Source organism: Ananas comosus, linkage group 4, assembly GCF_001540865.1.
Source record: "Ananas comosus cultivar F153 linkage group 4, ASM154086v1, whole genome shotgun sequence".
Classification (NCBI taxonomy): Eukaryota; Viridiplantae; Streptophyta; class Magnoliopsida; order Poales; family Bromeliaceae; genus Ananas; species Ananas comosus.
Window position 1 is genome coordinate 580449 of NC_033624.1, and position 20719 is coordinate 601167.

Consider the following 20719-nt stretch of genomic DNA (forward strand, 5'->3'; position numbering starts at 1 on the left):
GCCTGAGGCGTAATAATTTTGGTTAGATGTTCCTACAGTTTGATCCTGTCATGTAGTATTTTATCCAAATGTATTCTCATTTTGAGCGGAAAATTTAGTTTGAATCATGAATCATGGCGGAAGAAATGCTGGAATTGACATTGGCACAAAAAGTCTTGGGAAAAAGATTGCTATAGTATAATGTAATGCCATCTTAAATGATCCTCAGGAGCTCTGTAATAGCATCCATGCTTTACAAACGAATGAAATAGATCTTTGTTTCCAAAATAAAAGATTACAAAACGAATGGAATAGATATTTATTTACAAAACAAAATAAAAGAAATAGATCATCAATGTAAAGCAAGTTAAAATTATACGATGAGTTTAGCTTCCTTGGATATTAATCAATTACTATTATTTCTATACAAGTACAACAGGTGTACATTGCTGTTTCCGAGCTCATGTAAAGCAAGTGTATTTAAAAAGGCACGTTAATCAAGCCGCAACAATTGGTACAAAATGCCAATTCATCCCAGCGGCAATATAGCATTTTGAATCTTAAAGGTTTCACTGATTATCTAAAGGAAGGACAAACAGAAAAATTCCCAATGTTCATGCCACTATTCCCATCGTCCTTCCGCTAGGATATCTTCTACAATCTTATCTAACCCAGGAACACCCAACTCAACAAATACACCACGCACTAACACTTTCCATGTGGCAACATTTGGGCAAATGCCTTCATATAACATCTTTAAGAGATAAACCATTGCATCTTGTATTCTCTGTTGATTGCAAAGGCCGGAAATTAAAGTAGTATACGCAACTACATCTCGTGAACTGCTTGTTGAAACCATTCCGCCTAAAAGCCGAGCTGCATCCCTAACTCTACCTTCTTTACAATAGGCGTTAAGAATTGTATTATAGGTAAGCGAGTCGGGTACAACTCCGTGAACTGTCATTTTCCCCATTAATAGTAAAGCTTCGTTGGTCATGTTCAACCGGCAAAGGCCAAGTATCATCGTGTTATACGTTACTAAGTTCAACTCAAATCCGCAATCTAGCATCTCATTCGCCAGTTGAAAGGCTTCTTTGTAGTTTCCTTCTTGGTAAACCCCATGAAGCAACTTATTATAGGTCGTAGTGTCCGGCGAACACCCATATTTTCTCATCTCATCCAATATACTTAGAGCCGAGCCTACCCTGCCACAGTTACAGAGACCTTTGATCAACACGTTAAATGTCGCTGTATTTGGAGGGCAATTTTCGGACGTCATGTTCCTGATAAGGTTATGGGCATGATTAAACATGAACTTCCGACAAAATACATCCACCATACTTGTATACACAACGACATTAGGCTTGCAACCGCTATTCATCATGTTGTTCCACATACATACAGCACCTTCTACTTCTCCCGCTTTTGAGAAGCCATCAATAAGAGTACAGTAAGTTCGAACATTTGGAGGGAAACCATTTTGTTCCATTTCTCTAAAGAATAATAAGGCTTTCTCCAGATTCTCATTATTGCAAAGACCATGGATCATAACATTGTATGCGACAACATTAGGTACCCATTTTTCTTCTATCATCCAATTCCAGATTTCGAGAGCTTCGGATACTCTACCTTCATCAAAAAACCCTTTCATCAATACGGTGAAAGTAATGACATTAGGACAACAACCTCTTTTAAGCATTTGTGCAAGAACAGCACAAGCCATCTTCAAGTCCCCTTTCTTACAAAGTGCATTTACTATAGCAGTATAGGTAACCGAATTAAGGCCTACACGCCGATCCACCATTTCATCCACCAAAGAAACAGCATCTTGTATTCTAAATTCTCTACACATCCCATCAATTAGAGCATTGTAACAAGGCGAAAAAGGAGTAATCCTCATTACAAGCTGTTTAGCTTCGCTCGATTTACCAGAATTACAAAGAGCGGATACTATTGTCGTGTAGCTAACCTCATCTGGACAGTGCCCTTTACTCGACATCTCCACAAGAAGATTCTGAGCGGCATCCACTCGATCGTTTTGGCACAGAGCTTTGATCAGGATGTTGTAAGTAAACACATTGGGTTCCATTCCATCTTTCTTCATATTACTATAGATCGGACTGATCATGCCAAACTTGTTCTCTTTAAGCAGCGCATCCAAAAGATGGTTGTAGATTCTCACCGTCGGCCTGCAACCCAAATCATGGATTCGATAAAACGTCTTTAGGGCTTGCTCAGCCGATCCGATTCGAGCATAGGAATTTATGACGGCGACGAAGGTCTCCTCCGAGCAAACCATTCCTTCCAGCTTCATTTGCTGAAGTAGGTATTGAACAGAATCCATCTCGTTCTCTCTCGCCAGTTTCTCTATCATCAATTGGTAAGTGCGGGGCGTGTGCTCGAAAGCTTTCGAGTGAGGAAGCGATTTGAAGAACTCTACGGCCACAACAATGTCGCGCTCATTTCGAATCCTCTTCAGAACATCAATCTCTCTCATCGGAGTTGCATTCGGAATACCGACTTGTCCTTGCTCGGAGATCAAGTTCATGCTGAGAAAGATTGGAACTTTGGAGTTTCGGGCCCTCGACAGTAACAAGCGACCCTCTTTCAAATACATGATAAGAAATGGTGTAGAATTTGTGAATGATTCAGTGTCAACCCAAAACAATCATCAACCATACTCTTCGAGATCATAATTTGTCACTGAAGCACACTGTTTTCATCCAAAAAGATCGATCTTTTGCAACGCTTCACATGGATTGATCGTTGGGCACAAATTAGCGCCGAGAATCAAATACTAATCATCCAGATGCTATCAGACCCCAATTCGAACGATATCTAGGGTTCCAACGACACAACAAACGAAAAAACAAAGTATTCTCTAGATCGAATCACGTATCCTAGAAATCTCGCGTCGGAGGGGGTTAACGTCTCGGACAAGGGCGACGAAACCCTAGTAGAGGGGCAAGGTGAAAACGAAGATGGATGGGATTGGGGCTTGGGTCCGACCCGGTAGTATTAGGTCCGGCCCAATACGGATAATTATAGGCCCGGCCCATTCGCAGCTTACGAGTCCCTACGGCTGTTATTAGCGTAAATTATCCCATTTGTCACTTTACTTAAAAATGAAGACTTTCACAAACTTCAATCTCGTTTTATTACTCTTATACCAGCCAAATTCTATTTAACTTTCTGATGGCCGGGGGATGATTTAGCAGCTGATTCTATTTGTCGCACCGAATGCAGTTTTATTAATTCAATCGTCATATTGTTTCGGACTATTTTGTACAGAATAATACAATCTACCAATTTAAATAAATATAATTGAACCACAGTGACCAAGTAAAATAAGCATGGTGATCATTTACTTGCTACAACTTAGAGCTATCTTTACAATGAATAAACTTAATGACCAGTAGTGTGAAATTACTTATTATTTATATATATATATACACACATTCTTCGTGGCATTTGAATCATCATCTGTGTACTTCTGTTTTCACTGCACTAGCTTCTGAAAACATGCAGTCAAGAGCGCTGCTCCAAAAAGGCAGTAATTGCGTTGTCTCGACATCTACACACTCCTCCATGTCACGTGCATGCCACGTGCAGGGAATCAGTTGGGCCGGGTGCGAACGACGGTGGCATCTCGGTAATCGCTTACCGTGGCAATAATAATTAATTTAAATATTATAGAGCCTAAGACGTGGCATTATCTTGCGCTACCCAATAATATATTTTTGAGTGCGGGTCCCTCTGGGTCCTTAAAAAGAGTCACATTTGTCGGTCCCTCAAAAATACTCACGTTCTCTTCCATCGCTCGCTCAACCGCTTTAAAATCGAAAAAACCATATCAAGAACCGCGCTTAATTTCCGTACCACTCTCTCTCTCTCTCTCTCTCGCGCGCGCGCTCTCTTCTCTCGTTTCAGAAACTAGGGTTTTCCCCCATCGACCCTCGACGTAGCGATCTACGTAACGCTCGTGGTTTTGGAGCTCCTCCACTCGTAGGCTCCCCGTTCTTCGATCGCCATGGAGGTTTCGCGACCGATTACTCCGGGCCAGGTAAGGGGAAATGCTCGGAGATCGAAACATTTTTCTATATGTAGATCTCTTGTGTTTTCGGAATTGTTATTCGCAGTTTTAGATCCATGTCGACTTGTTTTGTTTTGGTTTTTTTTTTGTTGCTACTCTTAGAATGAACGAGAAAATAGTAGCGAACTCAGTTAGAGATTATTCGATTTGGTTATAGATATCGAAGTTTAGGAAATTGTTTGCAAAACATGATCTAATGATCTGTAGTTGCAGCGTTTGTCCTTCGATTTCACAAACTTATAGAGCAAATTTAAGATAGTAAACGTTGGAGCTTTCTTAAACATGTAGTGATTCATCTAGGGTTTCAGCGAACGAGGAGCATCTAGGTTCTACTGAAACGTATAGAAATTGAGCCATAAATTGGTATTGTTATTCTTGTGTCGCCACTTCTATCTTGGACTAGGGAGAAAAGTATAGAACGGTAAAAATGCACCAGACTCCCTCAGCTTAAGGACCTCAACTTTACTTTTTTTTTTATTGATACTCATGTAAACTTCTTTTACTTTTAATTTGAGTTATCCTAGTTAGTTAAGATAAAAAATTTGCTAAGTTTAATGGCTCTATTGGCTATTAGTTTTTTTTTTTTGACTATAAAGCAATTAAAACCACTAAATTTGTCTATATCGTCGATAAATTTGATAAAATCCCAATTCAATTGAGCAAAACCACCCAATTCCAAAAGATCAAAAGTTAATTGGGCGTCAATTACAAAAAAATAATAAAAGATGAGGTGGGCCATTTCGTAATAGCCTGTCATTGAGGGTGACTACACACCTCTTTACCTACATGGAAAATTGGCGATCTCCATAAGCAGAGTATCTAAGGTTAATGATTTAAAGAAGTACCTTATACAATGCTGAATGGTTTGTGCACATGATAATGGCACCCGATGCTCATTATGTAATAGCGCATATAAAGGAACTTCTATCATGTTAACAATAATTGAAGTTCGCAGAATTTAATTATTGACGGACTTTGAATTATCAGTTGACATGATGTATGTTGTAACCAAACAAAATTTCAGAGTAACATAGTTTGGGTACAAATTTGGATTGTATGAAATTGTCTTTTGGTTATACATATATATCAAACGTTTGATGTTACCAAGTCAGTCATGATTGCAACTTTGCTTATACTTATATAAAGTTTATGTTTTTCAGATATTGAGAATATATTTGGTTTAACTGCTGTGATACAAAGAAACTCAAAAACATCATATTGGAGCTAAGCTTGTCGATGCTTGCTAGCTCTAGGATGAATTATACACGCACATGCTGGGCACATTGCCACTATCCGGCATCTTGGATATAATGGAAAAGCAGAGTAAATGGAACGTTTTTAGGTTTAGGTCAAGTTTTTAAGGAGTAGACAGAAATATCTCTTTCCGGGTTAGACTTTTCAGTGAAGCAGATAGAAGATAGGAGAACATGTAGGTAATCATAGCTTCCCCCCTCTGTACGCAATCTCTGTCCATTTTAACCCCTCCTGAAATATGTATACGTTAAAATAGTTGTTTAGCTTATGATAAGTTCGCTCGATTATTATATAGACTTAGTCAAGATTGAATGTGAAATGAGTCGAAATTAGAGGCCTGCAACATTGTGCTAATTTAAGGCCCCCGCTTTCTGAGGCCAGCAGGTAGTAATTGTGATACTTTTTCCTTTCTTTTTGAAAAGATCGGTTAATATAAATTGTACCCCTATTGTATAGTAGGCAAAAGAACTTGAATGAAATATTTTGTTCCTTATTCATTAAGGGACTGAAAGCTAAGCAATACCTTACGTTATTCTTTTTTTTTTTCATTTTGAAGTTTTGACACTCTAGAAACATCATCATGAATGTTGATTATCTGTTGGCATTTTTTTTTCCGTCTTTATGGAATGGATGCTCTGTCTTTTATTTGTTGATACCAGTAGAGTTCTACAAAAAATGCTAAATTGGTTTGTTTCTTTTCCCCTGAATCAAGTTATCTTTGAATAATGATGCAGGTGTCGTTTTTACTTGGATTTGTTCCCCTTTTTTTCGCATGGATATACTCCGAGTTTCTGGAACATAAGAAAAATTCATCTTCTTATAAAGTGTAAGTCCCCTCCTCTTCATCTGGAAATTTCAGTTGTGTTAATGATTACAAATCTGGCTTTTTGCTCTCTATTGTAAACCAATCAAGTTTGCTGCACATTACGACTATAGTCAATACATGATATTGTTGATGGTTTCTTTTTCTTTCATACTGCACCTCTTCAGTCTGTATCTCATTTTGATTGTCCTGGGATATTGCAAATTAGGTACTTTTATGCATGTACTACAGTTGACTATCTTCATAAAAATGGTCCAGGAGATGGATGTACTGGCTCATTGATGACTTGAATTACGTAATGAAACTTGCATGATGTATGAATAAACTATCTAACTTATAGTAGAGCTAGGCTATCTGACAAGTAACGATTGAATTTAGCAAGGTTCCATGAGTAGAACTAGTTGTTGAAATTACTTGTAGTAACACCATCTTCATGGAACCTATCGATACTACAATAACGCTAGTATTTTTCCAAGACATTCTTTTGACCTTTCCTTTTACTCATCCAGTGCCAGACACTCCAACCTTGACTCAGTTGTCATGAATAATGAGACAGAGAAGGAAGATAGAGCCTTGTTATTAGAGGATGGCCTTCAAGCAGCATCTACTAAAGCTCATGATGTTTCTTCTACATGGCACCATTTCAGTAGGTAAGAGTACTTTATTGGATTATATTCAAAACTTATAGGCAAATTCTACATTTATTTTAATCCTCATGTGCTCAGACTATTCATGTTGGATGAGGCATTTTTGCTAGAGAATCGGTTGACACTAAGGGCAATGTAAGTGAATCTGGTGTTCTTGAAGGCATTGATTCTTGTTAAGGTTATCCTTACATGACTGATTGGGGCTTTTGTTTTCTAGATCTGAATTTGGAGGTTATTTGGTCTACTTTTACATTTGCGATCGTACAAATCTACTTGGAGAGTCTACAAAGGTGCTACTGAGCTCTAATCTATAGAATATTGTTTTATAATGTGCAGAACATTGTTTTATAGGATATGTAAGTCTGCTGTACTTAAATCTCTAAAGTATTGATCGTTGTTTACTTATTGTTGTATTTGTTTTTTGAATAATAATCAAATTGTTGAGATATCTTGTCATATTTTGGCTCTATGAAACTTAGCTTCTTTGCTGACCATGATATTATAAGCAAATCTAGCCATTTATTTGTTGAAATTCGGTTAGCGGCCCGTGACTGTTTGGCTAATTCACTTTATTTATCTACATATCTGTAAACTTCTTCATAGAGTCATTTTCCTAGTTATTGTGAGTAAACTTCTTCATAGAGTCATTTTCCTAGTTATTGTAAGTGTTTGATCTTGACTCTAATTTTCATTTGCAGAGTTATAATCGGGACCTTTTTCTTTTTCTCTACTTTCTTCTGATCATTGTTGCCGCAATGACTTCTTTTAAGATCCACCAAGATAAGTCACCTTTCTCGGGAAAATTTATTCAGTATCTGAATAGGCATCAGACTGAAGAATGGAAGGGTTGGATGCAGGTTGGTTTAATCTGTGTCAACATATTAAATACATTTTATAAACCTCGAGTGTCAATAACTCCTTTTGGCCTTGGCCACTGTTTCCTTTTTCAGGTGCTGTTTTTGATGTACCACTACTTCAATGCAAAAGAGATATACAATGCTATTCGTGTTTTTATAGCTGCCTATGTGTGGATGACTGGTTTTGGTAATTTCTCTTATTACTATGTACGGAAGGACTTCAGTCTTGGACGATTTGCTCAGGTGCCTTCATCAGTACTTCATTTATAATTCTTTTTTTTTAAAAAAAGTTTTTGAGATCTTTTCCACATATATGCCTCTGTCGGTATACCAAATTGCACAAATGCCTCTACAGAGTTGGTATTTGACTATTTGTATGCATACCCTTGTAAACCTTGTGTATTTGCACACAAGCCTCTGTTACCAACTTTGTAGGGGTATCTTTGCAATTTAGCATATTTTCAAGGAGATGTAAAAAAAATAAAAACCTTTTTTTTCTTTTGTAAAGTTCTTCTGACCTCCCTCCCTTCTCAAGCAGATGATGTGGCGCCTTAACTTCTTTGTGGCATTTTGCTGCATTGTCCTGAACAATGACTACGTGCTGTACTACATATGCCCAATGCACACTCTTTTCACACTAATGGTATATGGTGCACTTGGACTTCTAAACAGATACAATGAGATTGGATCGGTGATTGCAATTAAAATAGCTTCCTGCTTCTTGATTGTTATTCTGATCTGGGAGGTGCCTAATGTCTTTGACATAGTTTGGAGCCCATTAACATTTCTTCTAGGTCTGTAATAGCTGAAGGCTTTCTTTGGAATCCCATCTACATAACTTAGTGCCTCTTTTCTATTGGAAAAGAAAAAGGATTAACTTATCCACTTCATCTACCATTTACAGGTTACAATGATCCGGATCCTTCTAAACCGAGATACCCTCCTTTGCACGAATGGCATTTTCGATCTGGACTTGATCGTTACATTTGGATCGTGGGAATGATATATGCATATTATCATCCAACTGTAAGTTTTGAAATATCTTTCTTTTTAGACTTGTACTGTGATATAATGAATGTTTAAAACAAAATGTCTTATGTGCATATGTTACGTAAATTGGAGGGATTTATATTCTGTACTTGCTTGATGTTGGGAGCCATTTTTGTCTCATCCTGGTAATCCTTTTTCTATAATTGCCTTTTACAGGTGGAGAGGTGGATGGAAAAGCTTGAAGAAGCTGAATTAAGGATTAGAATATCAATCAAGACACTTCTTGTGACAGTTTCATTAGTGGTAATTTTCTCGTACATTATTTAATTACTGTGGATGAGTTTTATGTCTGATATCTTCAGTATATCTTTAAGTATGCTTTTGCTGATCTCAGGCTGGGTATCTATGGTATGAGTACATTTACAAGCTGGACAAAATCACCTACAACAAATATCATCCCTATACATCCTGGATCCCCATAAGGTAAGGCATTCATCCGCTACTACGCATCCTATAAGCCAATTTTTATCCTAAAATCTGATAAAATGTTACTCTTCTCTTGTAACTTTAAGTGTCTACATCTGCTTGAAGAACGTTACACAGAAATTCAGGGGCTGCTCTCTGACACTATTCGCGTAAGTGGTGCTTTTACTGCAATTGAGGACCATCGGTCTCAGATTTTTTTTTATTTTTTTTATTTTTTTGCATGAGCCCTTTGACATTTCACACTTGACTTTTTGACAAAATATTTTTGCAACATATTTTAATATTTTCGACCAGCATCTTATTTTTGTTTTTTCCACTTAGTTGGCTTGGGAAGATAACACTAGAGACGTACATATCCCAGATCCACATCTGGCTTAGGTACAACAGAATTTCTCTCTATCTATTGTTATTTGAAAAAAATCGGAGCGTTTCTTTGCAAATTGAAAGTTAAGTTAGTTCTCTTGTTGTAATTTTGCAGATCAGGAGTGCCTAACGGACAGCCAAAGTTGCTGCTATCAATTATTCCTAATTACCCGTTGCTGAATTTCATGCTGACTACTGCCATATATATTACGGTCCCTGAATCTCAATGTTTCATCAGATGATGTTCCGATTCATCGGCATGACCATGGTGTAGGACTGCTTGCTCACTTATTCATTGTTTGATGCAGGTTTCTTACAGGCTCTTTGAGTTGACAAACACACTAAAGATGGCATTTGTGCCGAGCCGAGATGACAAGCGCCTCCTGCGTAACCTAATCACTTCTCTTGCTATCTCAGTCACATTGTACGCCCTAGCGCTCATAGTCCTTAATGTTCCAAAGATTCTGGTATGCTTTCCCCGTGCAAATTTCAGCATCAAAAATATTTGTGAAATAAGATAGCTAATTCAACCCTAGCAAATCAACTGCAATATTGCCTCCTTGATTTTCTCTCTGTTGCTTTGATGCAGGTTCGATAGATTTTACACTTTACAGTGTTCACCAAGCTTGAGATTATGGTACGTTGCGCAGATTTGCAAGAAATTTAGTAGACAATATTGATATCAATGTGGAAAAGTTCATGCAGCAGCCCAGCAGATTCTAAGCATTGCATTCTTTAGGGCTAAGATATTACGGTGAAATATGTCTGGATTGTATATATGGTGTCCTTGTTATGCCTTTATAAGAAATAAAAGTTTGAGTAAAAAGTATTGCTCTCTTTTGCACATGTGGAATGCACGTCCGAACTGAAAGCTTTCTATTTTAGGAAAGTCACGAAACATGCCGAAAATAGATTTTATGAAAGAGAAGTTGGGGCAGTCCGCAACAACCACTTAATAGAAGATAGGCTAATTCTCGGCCTGACACATGAGGCCGTGGTTGAGTGATCAGGCCCGCCACTCAAGAGTCGTATTGGGCTGCCCCGGATCACCAATTTGGTCGTTGGTGGGCCCACGCGCACTTTCATCCAATGTTTTACTAGGCTGAACAGCTTGAGCACGGTTTTGGGCCTCGCCCGAAACTTATCATAAGTCTATTTTTGGAAAGTCTCGGGGATTTACCAAAAATAGAAAGTTTTCGGTTTTGATTGCCGCCGACGCGTCCGACGCGAGACACTAAACCCAAAAACGTTTTCTCGGCACGTGTGCGTTATGTTTCTTTTCGTTACATCATTGGCTCCCAATCTTTATTCATTTCTCTCTTTCATTAGTTTTTCATTTCGGTTTTAACAACTCTGTACCTGATACAGTGTGTTAGTTATAGTCATATGAACTTCAATTCAGAAACATTACTTGTATCAAAAGAATTACAAATTAGGAAAATGCCAATCAAAATAACTGTAATTTCGGAATATTTATTTCCAAAAGACCTGCTTTAAGGTCACCAGACATTTTTTACTATTTACCCCTACCTTGTAAAGATATACATTTTTCACCTTTCCCCGTATCTTGCGAAAACGTTTACAGAAACTTCAATATTGCACTAGCCAAACACCAGCGCACCAGGTCCAGTATCTCCTCCCCTGACGAGTTCCATAGAATCTACACATTTCTTCTCTTAAATGATTTTAAATTACAATGCTACACATCGACAAAAATTCTTTAATGCAAGCAATAAGAGGACAACTTATTACATGGACCTCATCCATTGCCGCATCTGACAACCACCCTTCCAGTTTAACTTCACATTCCTAGAGGTTATAGACCACATTTATCATTTTAGATTTAAGAAGGCCTTATTGCACACAAAGAAACAGAGAGGTTATACACTTCACCCTTTATACTTTTCACATCAGATAGCAGGTAGCAGATTTAGTGAAAAGTACAAAAAATGGAAGCATTCCCCTCCGCAAAAGACTCTATTCAACATAGTACAATTTCTGGGTCTGCTTCGTATACCCTCCACCCAAAATGTGATACGGCTTCTTAAACCCCAACTATTGCACAACAAACAGTAAGCATCCATAATGTTTCCTCATTCACTTACCAGTGAAAAACCTGCGGACAAGGCTATCTCGCATACTTAATTACTGATAATATTAGAATGCAAGGACGACTCAGATTATCGTTGGACCAGTGACCCATCACTTTTTGCTGGATCTCACAAAACACAAAACAGAACGAAACTATTTGATCTTTACCTTCCGGTCCGGTTGTTCCCCTCCTTACTTTTGTACAGCCTCTCCAAGACGCACTTGGCCTCGCACGAGGGGAAATTGCTGAGGTCGTAGTAGTGTGGAGCTATGTTAATTAGCCTGCAAAACCAATAATGACACAAACTAGCAAAAGTCACTGAACTAACAAGGTATCTGTTTACTAACATATCTTAACTTATTGTGCAGATGAGTATTGCAATAGAAGATTTAAAAATCCTACTTCATTTGCACCAATGATTTAAGTGCTATGGCACAAGGTCGTGCCGGAAACTTGCCAGTATGATACGGCACGATGCATGCTGGATCGCGCCGATGCGTGCCGGTCACAAAAAATATATATGTGTCGACATATAATGGTATGAAATATTTATTTTTCTTAGCAACAAAATCTGCCAATTATTCAATAATTATGTATTTTTATCAAATCTATTGAACTTTATTAAGACAATTACTTCATAATTTAAAGAATAGAGGGTTTTGAATTGTGTCATGGGCACGGAAGCTGTACTGTGTCGAAATCTTGCTGGCAAGAAAGGATTTAAGCGTCCATCGGCACGGACTGTATCCACCGTACCGTATCATACCAACAAGATATCGGTATGATACAGTCCCCGTACCGATGGCTTAGTTTAAAACTCTCTATTTTTTAAATTAGTAAGTAATTTTCTCAATAAGTTCAAAAGATTTCATAAAGATACATAACTAAGCAATTAGAACATTTTGTTGCTAAAGAAAATAAATATTTCATATTCTTACGTGTCGGTACATAATTATTTTTTGTGATCGGCATGCATTAGCACGGCCCGGCATGCACCATGTCGTACCGTGCCGGCAAGTTATAGGTAAAACCCCTTATCACGGCACTTAAATCCATGCTTAGATCCTTGATTTGCACTCCACCAGAATGGCAGAGATTTCAACTACATATCCAAACTAGCTACCCGACATGCCAACTTTAGTTAAAATATGAACAAAAGCGAGACAAATTAGGTGAAATTTCAGATTACCAGTACGCGATGCAAAATACAGCAAAATAGCAGTGGGTCATCAATCAAACTACCAGAGAAAAGGTATTTTCACAATTAACCATATAATCACCTCTTTGTTTCTATGACCAGAAAAACCAAAAGTAAAAAGATCATGACAGCATAGTGCAGTTGAGCAAACCAAAAAGATAGGTATTTTAAATCTTTTCTTGAAACAGGAAGATGACTAAATGAGTAAAAAGAAGCATATCAAAATAAATTGTAAAATCAAATAAGCGGCAGAAGCTCTTGAAACGAAGTAACTTTTGGTACAAATATAATTACCACTCTCCTCGGACATCTGTAACAGTGCGGATGTAATCTTTACTGGTTAAGACGTACTCGTTGTAGACAACCCACTCAGGCATATAACTGAGGCAGGTTGAAGGATGAAGATGAACCATCTACATATATATTAAGGATTAAAAAATTTTGCACAGAGACCAATAAAGAAGGATTAGTGCCGTACACAATCATATCACCTGGTTGTCTTTCACTGTCAAATAGTGCCCAGCCCCCTCGCGGTGAGCTACCTGCATAAAATATCCAGCAAGCAAAGCCTTCCTAATGTTCACGCAATACTCACGGTTGTTTAACCTCGTGCTGCACAGCTTGAGATTGAATCTAGCCATGATACGCGTGAGCTGTTCTCTCACATTGTCGGCAGCTTTCAGCACTCTGTGGTTGATAAAATTCTCATAACACCATGAAGGATCTGCATCTTTGGTGCCAATAGAAAGCAGCCATTGATAAAATTGTACATTGCAATTTAAATTAAAAGGCTAAAGTTCTTGATACTTACTGTTTTGCTTGTAGGCATGATACACATTCAAAAGTGTGAGGTGGTCCCCGTCGATGTGGCTGAACTGAGCTTTTGCTTCATCCGCAGCTTTCTGAGCCTCCCTAGGCCGTAGAAAGCAATTGGGTACTAAAGAAAGAAATTTTGTTATCATGGACCAGGCCCACGGTAGGTCAGCAGATGGATAGAGGCGAGAGGTACACCAATTGCTTTGAGAGAATTAACTGAGAAAACTGAAACTTTTTTCTCATCAGACCTAAACTTGCAAATTGTGCCAGCAGTTGTGACAATCAATAGCTTGTGTGGCATAGTTGTGACAGTCATAGCTTGTGGGAAGCATAATGCAAGACGGTTACTAAGGGCATACTTAATTGGAAGAATTGAGGACATTAAAAGCACCTATGCACAAAATTTGCACACATGTTTTGATGCCCAACACTAAAGGTAGTGCTTGGATTTGAGGTTTCATGATGAAAATTCTAGTTCAAGCAGTTATTCCCAGTGTTTGGTTGGTGATAGTGGACTACCTAAATATTTCGTTATTGAGTGGGATTATAAAGGCAACACATGGGGATATTATCCAATTGGAGTTCCACCTTTTGGTAGGGTGCCTGATGGGAATATTACCACTATCCCCATTCCATTCCTCATTCAACACGCCTTATGAAGACATTTTGCTCCCTTAAGTGTACGTAATAGCCTTACTATGCAGGAAACTTAGCATGTAATAGATGCAATACGCTTTAGATAAGGTAAAAACAGCTTCTAAGGCCAACAATCAAAGAGGCAATTGAACCTAAGCATACCAGGGTTGAAGAAAACTACAAAGAAACAAAAAGTAGCTCTTCACATTTCATACCTGAAAGCATGGCTGTAATCGTTAATATCTCATTAGAACAATTGAATTGTGGACTGACAACAAGCATCTTTGCCAGTTGAGGATCCAAAGGGAACTCGCTCATGATTTCACCTAACTGGGTCAAATTACATTCATCATCCAGTGCACCCAGGTAGTTCAAAACCTCTAATGCCCGCATCAGAGTCTCCGGTGCAGGAGGGTCCATGAAGTCAAAATGGACTAAATCATCAATTCCAAGCTTCTTTAAGGTCAAAATAGTATTTGCAAGATTGGATCGTAGAATTTCTGGGTATGTCTGTGGTACTAGATCAGTATGAAAACTTTTCTCAGTATAAAGCCGGAAGCACTTCCCTGCTCTTGTCCTCCCAGCACGGCCAGATCTTTGGTGCGCGCTCGCCTTTGAAATTGGAGAGACTAGCAAAGACTCTACACGGACCCGTGGGTTATATATTTTTTGTTTTGAGAATCCAGGATCAATAACATAGACGATTCCATCGATAGTTAGGGATGTTTCTGCAATGTTGGTGGACACAACAATTTTCCTTCCAGGAACAGGATCAAAAATTTTCTGCTGCATCAAAGGAGGTAATGTTGAATATAGTGGCAGAACTTTAACAGGGCCAACTTGGCCGCCTAAATTTTTTATTTCCTTCGTGATTTTTCGACATGCATCTTCAATCTCCTCCTCTCCTGTGAGGAATACCAGAATATCACCAGGGGGTTCAGAAATGAGAATTTGCACAACGGTTCGGATGGCCGCTACAACATAATCTTTTTCAGGCTTCTGTGTGTAGAAAATCTCTACTGGATAGAGCCGCCCCGGTACTCTCATTAGTGGTGCACCACTGAAGTAGCCTTGAAATTTCTCGGCCTCGAGTGTTGCACTCATTATGATAATCTTCAGATCAGGTCTGTTTTTCAATACTTCCTTGAGAAGCCCAAATAGAACATCTGTTGCCAAGGTTCGCTCATGAGCCTCATCAAGAATTATCACCTTATATCTCTCCAGAAGTGGATCGGCCAAAGCTTCTCTCAAAAGCATTCCATCAGTTAAATACCTGATATGAAGCCAAAAAAACAAGTTAACCTAGACCTGATAAAAACAGCATTTAGGAGCCAGACCAAGCAATTTCTTTTGCGTGAGAAAGAAAAAGAGAGAGAAAGACACAGAGAGAGAGAGAGAGAGAGAGAGGAAAGAAAAGGGTAAAATGTACGGGCTTTTTATGAACTATGGCGCAATATCTTATTTGTACCTCAAATATAAAATTTTTGATTTTACTACATAACTTTACAATATGATAAGCTAACAGAATATTCTGTTACTTGACTAGATATCTCTCAGTTGTTAGATGGAAACTATTTGTGTTCTGATGGCACTTGCGGAGTATTCCAAAATCAAAAGCAATAAAGGACTAGTTAGTAAAATCAAATTTTTTAAACTTCAGATACCCTTCTCAAAAGGCACAATTCTTCATTTAATCAGTGTGTTGTTACCAAAAAAATTCACTTGTTATCATTTGACATTCATGTAAAATAATGCAGTAGCTTACTTAAGAATAGTTTTATGGCTACTGCAATCTTCGAAGCGAATGCTGTAACCCACTTCTTCCCCAATTGTTACATTCATCTCCTCTGCAACTCGGCGAGAAACAGACATCGCAGCAACTCTGCGAGGTTGGGTGCAAGCAACCATTGGACGCTTGCCTGCAAACTCATTGGCTTCAAGTACAAATTGGGGAATCTGTTTGACAATGTAATGGTGAATAGTGCATCATACTTCTAGAAACAAAACTGGAAAAATGAAAATAATGAAGAGTGCATCATACTTTCAGAAACAAAACTGGAAAAATGAAAATAATGAAGAGTGCATTATATGTTCAGAAAAAAGATGACACTCTAGAAAGTAGAAACGCATACTACATAAGTCTGGAGCCTGTTATATATTACAGAAGTGCCCGTGTATGCATGTCCGCATATGATATAGTGTACAACAGGAACTGACACGCACAGAAATCAATGAGTCCAAATAGCTACCAACAGTCAAAAGAAATTAACAAACACTTGCAGATTCCCTGGGAAAAGCGCTTCTTATGATGCAATGACTATCAATATTCTCGCCAACTAATAGTGATGAAGTGCTCAAATTGTTTTCATCCCCAACTCGAAAACATTTGCACATCAGGCAAAGCCTAATCCCAGCTTGCAACTATCTTCCAAAGGCCCAAGCCAAGCTACATAACAAAAATTGGCATAATCAAGAATAGTAATCTCCATTCGACAATATGACACAAATGGACTTCCTGAACAGAGCCAAAATGTTAAACCTCCAATCCAAAATGATCTGCAGCTAGTTCTTTTGAAATATCACCTGAGAGCAGTTGGTGGGCCTAGGACCCTACATGGTCCAATCCAACATCTATACGTTTATTTTATACACCTGGCTTGTTCAGACAATTCAACATCAGGAAAAAGATTAAAAGATTTTGTGGAAATCAAGATTTATAGGCACATCTCCTCATGTTAGGACATTGTTTAGACTGTCACACTTAATCTATCATAATCTCTAGTTCTCAACAAGCTCGTATCAATTTATCATCTTTTATAAAATACAATCTACTTCTAGAATCGGCAAACATCAAAATCTCCATTTAATTACAACAAATATTCCTAAACACATCAAGAAATTTATGAAGATCTCAGGGATGCCAATGGCTGCACGACAGCAATCATCTCAGTTGCTTAATCACATCCAGGTAGTACATAGCATTTGCTAACTACTAAATGGAGACAAATGAATCCACAAAAAATGAAACGTTTTCGCCATTTAGTTTTAATCCAAGATCACCAAATTCCTTCCTATGAAAACTCCCAGCTATGTTGTCACCATACGAGCTTTATATAACCAACTATAGCCAAGATATACGAAATAGCATAACAAGAATTTTAATCCAAAGAATAATATTTTCAACGAAGAAAAGGAATCAATCGGAGCATACCTGAGTGGTCTTACCGCTTCCGGTTTCTCCAACCAGGATGAGGATTTGATTCGCCTTTAGGGTTTCCAGTAACTCTTCCTTCTGCTGCCACACCGGGAGCGTTCTCCTCTTCTCCAGGATCTCAAAGTAACGCGGCGAGTACGGCCGCCCCGTCCACCTGTTCTTGGTCTCCGGCGAGGCGGCGGCGGCGGCGGCGGCGGCGGAGGAGGAGCCATTGGGCTCGCCAGCGCTCGGCGGGGTGGCGGAGGCATCGTCCGACGACATGCGGTAGCTTCTTCGGCTGAATCCGAAACCCTAGAGGCCGCGGAGGGCGACGCCCCCGATCGGAGAAGAAATGGCGGATTCAAACGACGGAGGAGAGATGGTTTCTCGGCAATCCCGCGAGCAAGGGCGAAGGAGTGGACTTAGGGTTTCGGAGAAGAAGGGTTTCGAGAGAAACCCAAGATTCGGGAAGGGTTTGGGATCGAAGAAGACGATAGCGGGGTTGAGAGAGCACAGGAGTCGTGAAGATCGAACCTATGGCTCTATGAGTACGCTTCCCGCGACGGCGCTCTCCCCCCGATTGCAGGGGAAGAATATATACTATTTTCTGGACCTGGTCTATAGACCGACTTACACCGTACAGCCAAAATGGACCAATTAAAATGCAGATTTTACTGGACATGGTTCTTACTTACCTGAAAGAGAGAGAATGGGAAATGTGGATCCGGGTTTATGGATCTCAAACAAATGTGCAGTGAACAATGATATAAAAATAATATAAGTAACAAAAAAGAATTCATCCAATATCCGTTCAGGACGAACCTGTCCTTAACACATTCATAAAAAATAGAGACTTGTCGCCCCAACTTCTCAGTTTCTATATTAAAAATATTTGAAAGAAGATCATTTTTTTGAGAATAAAATGTTTATGGACTTTTTTTTTTTGTGAAGATTTTGGTATCGTGATGTACTAGGTATAATTTTGCTCTTAGAACTTTAGTTTCAAATGTAATGTTAAGAAGCTCTTTTTTTTTTTTTTTGTGGCAATCTGATAGGTAATCTATGGGGAGAGAAATAATATAATTTTCAAAATTATTATTTTTGGCGGTGGAAGGTGAATTGTCGCTGTTGAGTACGACGGCTCTATACGTTTTTACTAGCTTCTGCTCTATTATTCTTTTTTATTTTCTATTTTTCTTATTATTTTCTTTCTTTTGTTTTGTGAAGCCTAATAGCCTCACAGTTTGTAGTTAAATTTATTTTTTTAAATGAATGAAGTAGATAGTTTGCTATCTGTGTCTCAAAAAAAAAAATTTAGATTTTAAATTGTGACGTCTAGTAATTTTAATGTGGCGCTTTTAGCACATTAAGATATAATAGCTAACAAAAAAATTGTTATGCAATATTTGCAAAAAAAAATTATGAAAAGTTTAGATCTTAAACACTAATAAATATTCCTAAATCAAGGACATATGGGTAGCATGTGAAGAGTTCCACATATATACCAGCCCCCAATCAAGATTCCGGACAAAGCTTCCAACAAAAGGAAATATCACCCAGTTGGAAAGAGAGAAAGGTGGTCCCCTACTCTTTCAAGTATCCACACACTGCAAGAAATTCTACATCAATCCCCCGCCGCCACCCCCCCCCCCTCAACCATAAAAACACCCCCATCAAAAAAACCCTTAGAAATAAATCCCTTTTAGAGATCTGGAGAGAGAGTGAGTGAAATGAGGACGCAGCGCTTGCTGTTGCTGCCGATTTCTATTTTCTGGTGGCCGGAACTGAGCTTCTCTACTCTGAGAAGCAGCGTAGCAATGAGTTCCGTATTTGGTTGGATGGATCATTTCGACGTCTCCGGCTTTTTTCCTAGCCTGCAGAGCGCAGCGCTGCGACGGTGGTGGTTGGAGCTCGACTTCTCGGTGATCGACAGCATCTTGTGGTCCTTCGTGACAGCTTTCGAGTCTATAGCCTTGGTCACCATGCTGTGCTTCTTCTTCCTCTTTTGTGGTTGCACCTTTTGAACCTTTACCATACTTAGTTTTATATGTCAATTAGGTAATTAACTCTCCATAAAAACTCTCCATAAAATCCCCCTTCCCCCCTCCTCTCTCTCTCTCTCTCTCTCTCTCTCTCTCTCTCTCTCTTGATCATCTCATACTATCATGGGGAGCGGGGAGGTGATGGTGGTGGTGTAGGATTCAACATGGTGTGAAAGGGGGTTTAAGTCTCTCTCTCGGCTTTTTGATGTATCATAGATTCATATGATTACTGGGTATGAAATATGAATTACTGTTTACTGTTGTTTTTGTTATAGAATTGGTGTAAGGGTGGTCACAGCTGCAACAGCATTAATTACTTGCTTGTTGGCCGTTGGGTGCTATTTTTTGCAATTAATTAAGGAGAGAATTTATTTACCTGCATCTGACACTTGGACCTGTTTGGCCCAATTATACTGAGGCTTGATGTGCATTTAATGCACGACACGATAACAAAATACAAATATAATGCAAAGTACATAAATTATAATTGAAAATTAAGTAAATGTTTAAACATTTTAGATTTAAGTTAGGATATTTACAACTACATAGATAACACATTAATACAATTTGGCACTTATACTTCCCTGATTTAGGGGTGCTTTGTAGGCATACGTATGTAGCCTCATGCATAGAAAATTCTTATACAATAGGTGGTGCATGTGACCTCCTACAGAGAGTGGAATTGTTTCATGCATAAAATTTTCATGCATACGTAGAGTACTGCAAAGAAATTGCACTCGTAGTTTGGAGTTGGAAACAGATAGGGACTAAGACAAAACTAGCCTAATGGACCATGTTTGGACTAGGCTTTAATTGGTCTTATGCAAGTGGTATGAAGGGTCTTGGCCAGGCCTTGAAATTTCAAAACCTGGAAAGTAATGTTGATCCCAGAATTCCTCGCTACTTTTTGGTAAGTATTTTCATTTTTATTTGCCCAATAAAATGCAACTTATTATAAATTAAACATGTGGTTTGATTAAAGCATATATATGTAATTGTTAAATGTGAATTTGTTACCTCCTATAGCATGCTAATCGACAAACGGAGAGCAATCACAACTTGGCCTAACATATGGCCCGATTAAATTTTTAGCTTCGGACCAGAATCCTGGTCGCGACCCTCATTTGGTTACACACGGGCCACGGCCCCGTATTTTGTTCTTTTTTAGAACTAGCTAGATGAGTTGATCATTCAATCCAATCCCAATCCAAACCAAAACAAAGTTTATCACTAGAGGTAAGGGTCTGTTT

The 20719-nt window shown here is 38.6% G+C and overlaps 3 protein-coding genes across 7 annotated transcripts; 1 reads left to right on the forward strand and 2 right to left on the reverse strand.

Annotated features, from left to right (window-relative positions):
- On the reverse strand, positions 375–2909 carry LOC109709204 (pentatricopeptide repeat-containing protein At3g48810). Its single transcript, XM_020231307.1, has one exon. It carries the CDS (start codon positions 2594–2596, stop codon positions 602–604), a length of 1995 nt encoding a protein of 664 aa, XP_020086896.1. The 5' UTR covers positions 2597–2909; the 3' UTR covers positions 375–601.
- Positions 3811–10318, forward strand: LOC109708878 (protein REDUCED WALL ACETYLATION 4-like). The gene is made up of 16 exons (XM_020230792.1): positions 3811–4042; positions 6061–6152; positions 6659–6799; positions 6875–6931; positions 7014–7086; positions 7495–7653; positions 7747–7896; positions 8192–8447; positions 8558–8679; positions 8860–8946; positions 9038–9126; positions 9216–9278; positions 9451–9507; positions 9608–9704; positions 9801–9959; positions 10082–10318. The coding sequence occupies exons 1-16, from the start codon at positions 4010–4012 to the stop codon at positions 10088–10090; spliced, it is 1644 nt and encodes a 547-aa protein (XP_020086381.1). The 5' UTR covers positions 3811–4009; the 3' UTR covers positions 10091–10318.
- Positions 10946–18133, reverse strand: LOC109708877 (probable pre-mRNA-splicing factor ATP-dependent RNA helicase DEAH3). 5 transcript variants are annotated; one of them, XM_020230788.1, is made up of 8 exons: positions 17446–18100; positions 16000–16190; positions 14450–15507; positions 13594–13719; positions 13274–13506; positions 13077–13195; positions 11752–11865; positions 10946–11608 (listed from the first exon to the last, which is right to left on the reverse strand). In XM_020230788.1, exons 1-8 carry the CDS (start codon positions 17707–17709, stop codon positions 11590–11592), a joined length of 2124 nt encoding a protein of 707 aa, XP_020086377.1. In that variant the 5' UTR covers positions 17710–18100; the 3' UTR covers positions 10946–11589. The 5 variants fall into 5 exon arrangements, with proteins under 5 accessions (XP_020086377.1, XP_020086376.1, XP_020086378.1 ...); XM_020230787.1 differs by having other exon boundaries at positions 13274–13512; positions 17446–18097; XM_020230789.1 differs by lacking the exons at positions 10946–11608; positions 11752–11865; positions 13077–13195 and having other exon boundaries at positions 13338–13469; positions 17446–18127.

Excerpts from the sequence above, each read along its gene's own strand:
- LOC109709204 (XM_020231307.1), bottom strand. The coding sequence starts at position 2,596 with ATGTATTTGAAAGAGGGTCGCTTGTTACTGTCGAGGGCCCGAAACTCC.
- LOC109708878 (XM_020230792.1), top strand. The coding sequence starts at position 4,010 with ATGGAGGTTTCGCGACCGATTACTCCGGGCCAG. Across the intron at positions 9,279-9,450 it reads TGCTCTCTGACACTATTCGC|TTGGCTTGGGAAGATAACAC; the intron begins GTAAGTGGTGCT and ends TTTTCCACTTAG. Across the intron at positions 9,508-9,607 it reads CAGATCCACATCTGGCTTAG|ATCAGGAGTGCCTAACGGAC; the intron begins GTACAACAGAAT and ends GTAATTTTGCAG.
- LOC109708877 (XM_020230787.1), bottom strand. The coding sequence starts at position 17,709 with ATGTCGTCGGACGATGCCTCCGCCACCCCGCCGAGCGCTGGCGAGCCC. Across the intron at positions 16,191-17,445 it reads GAAGCGGTAAGACCACTCAG|ATTCCCCAATTTGTACTTGA; the intron begins GTATGCTCCGAT and ends ATTGTCAAACAG. Across the intron at positions 11,866-13,076 it reads ACAGATGTCCGAGGAGAGTG|GCTAATTAACATAGCTCCAC; the intron begins GTAATTATATTT and ends TTGGTTTTGCAG.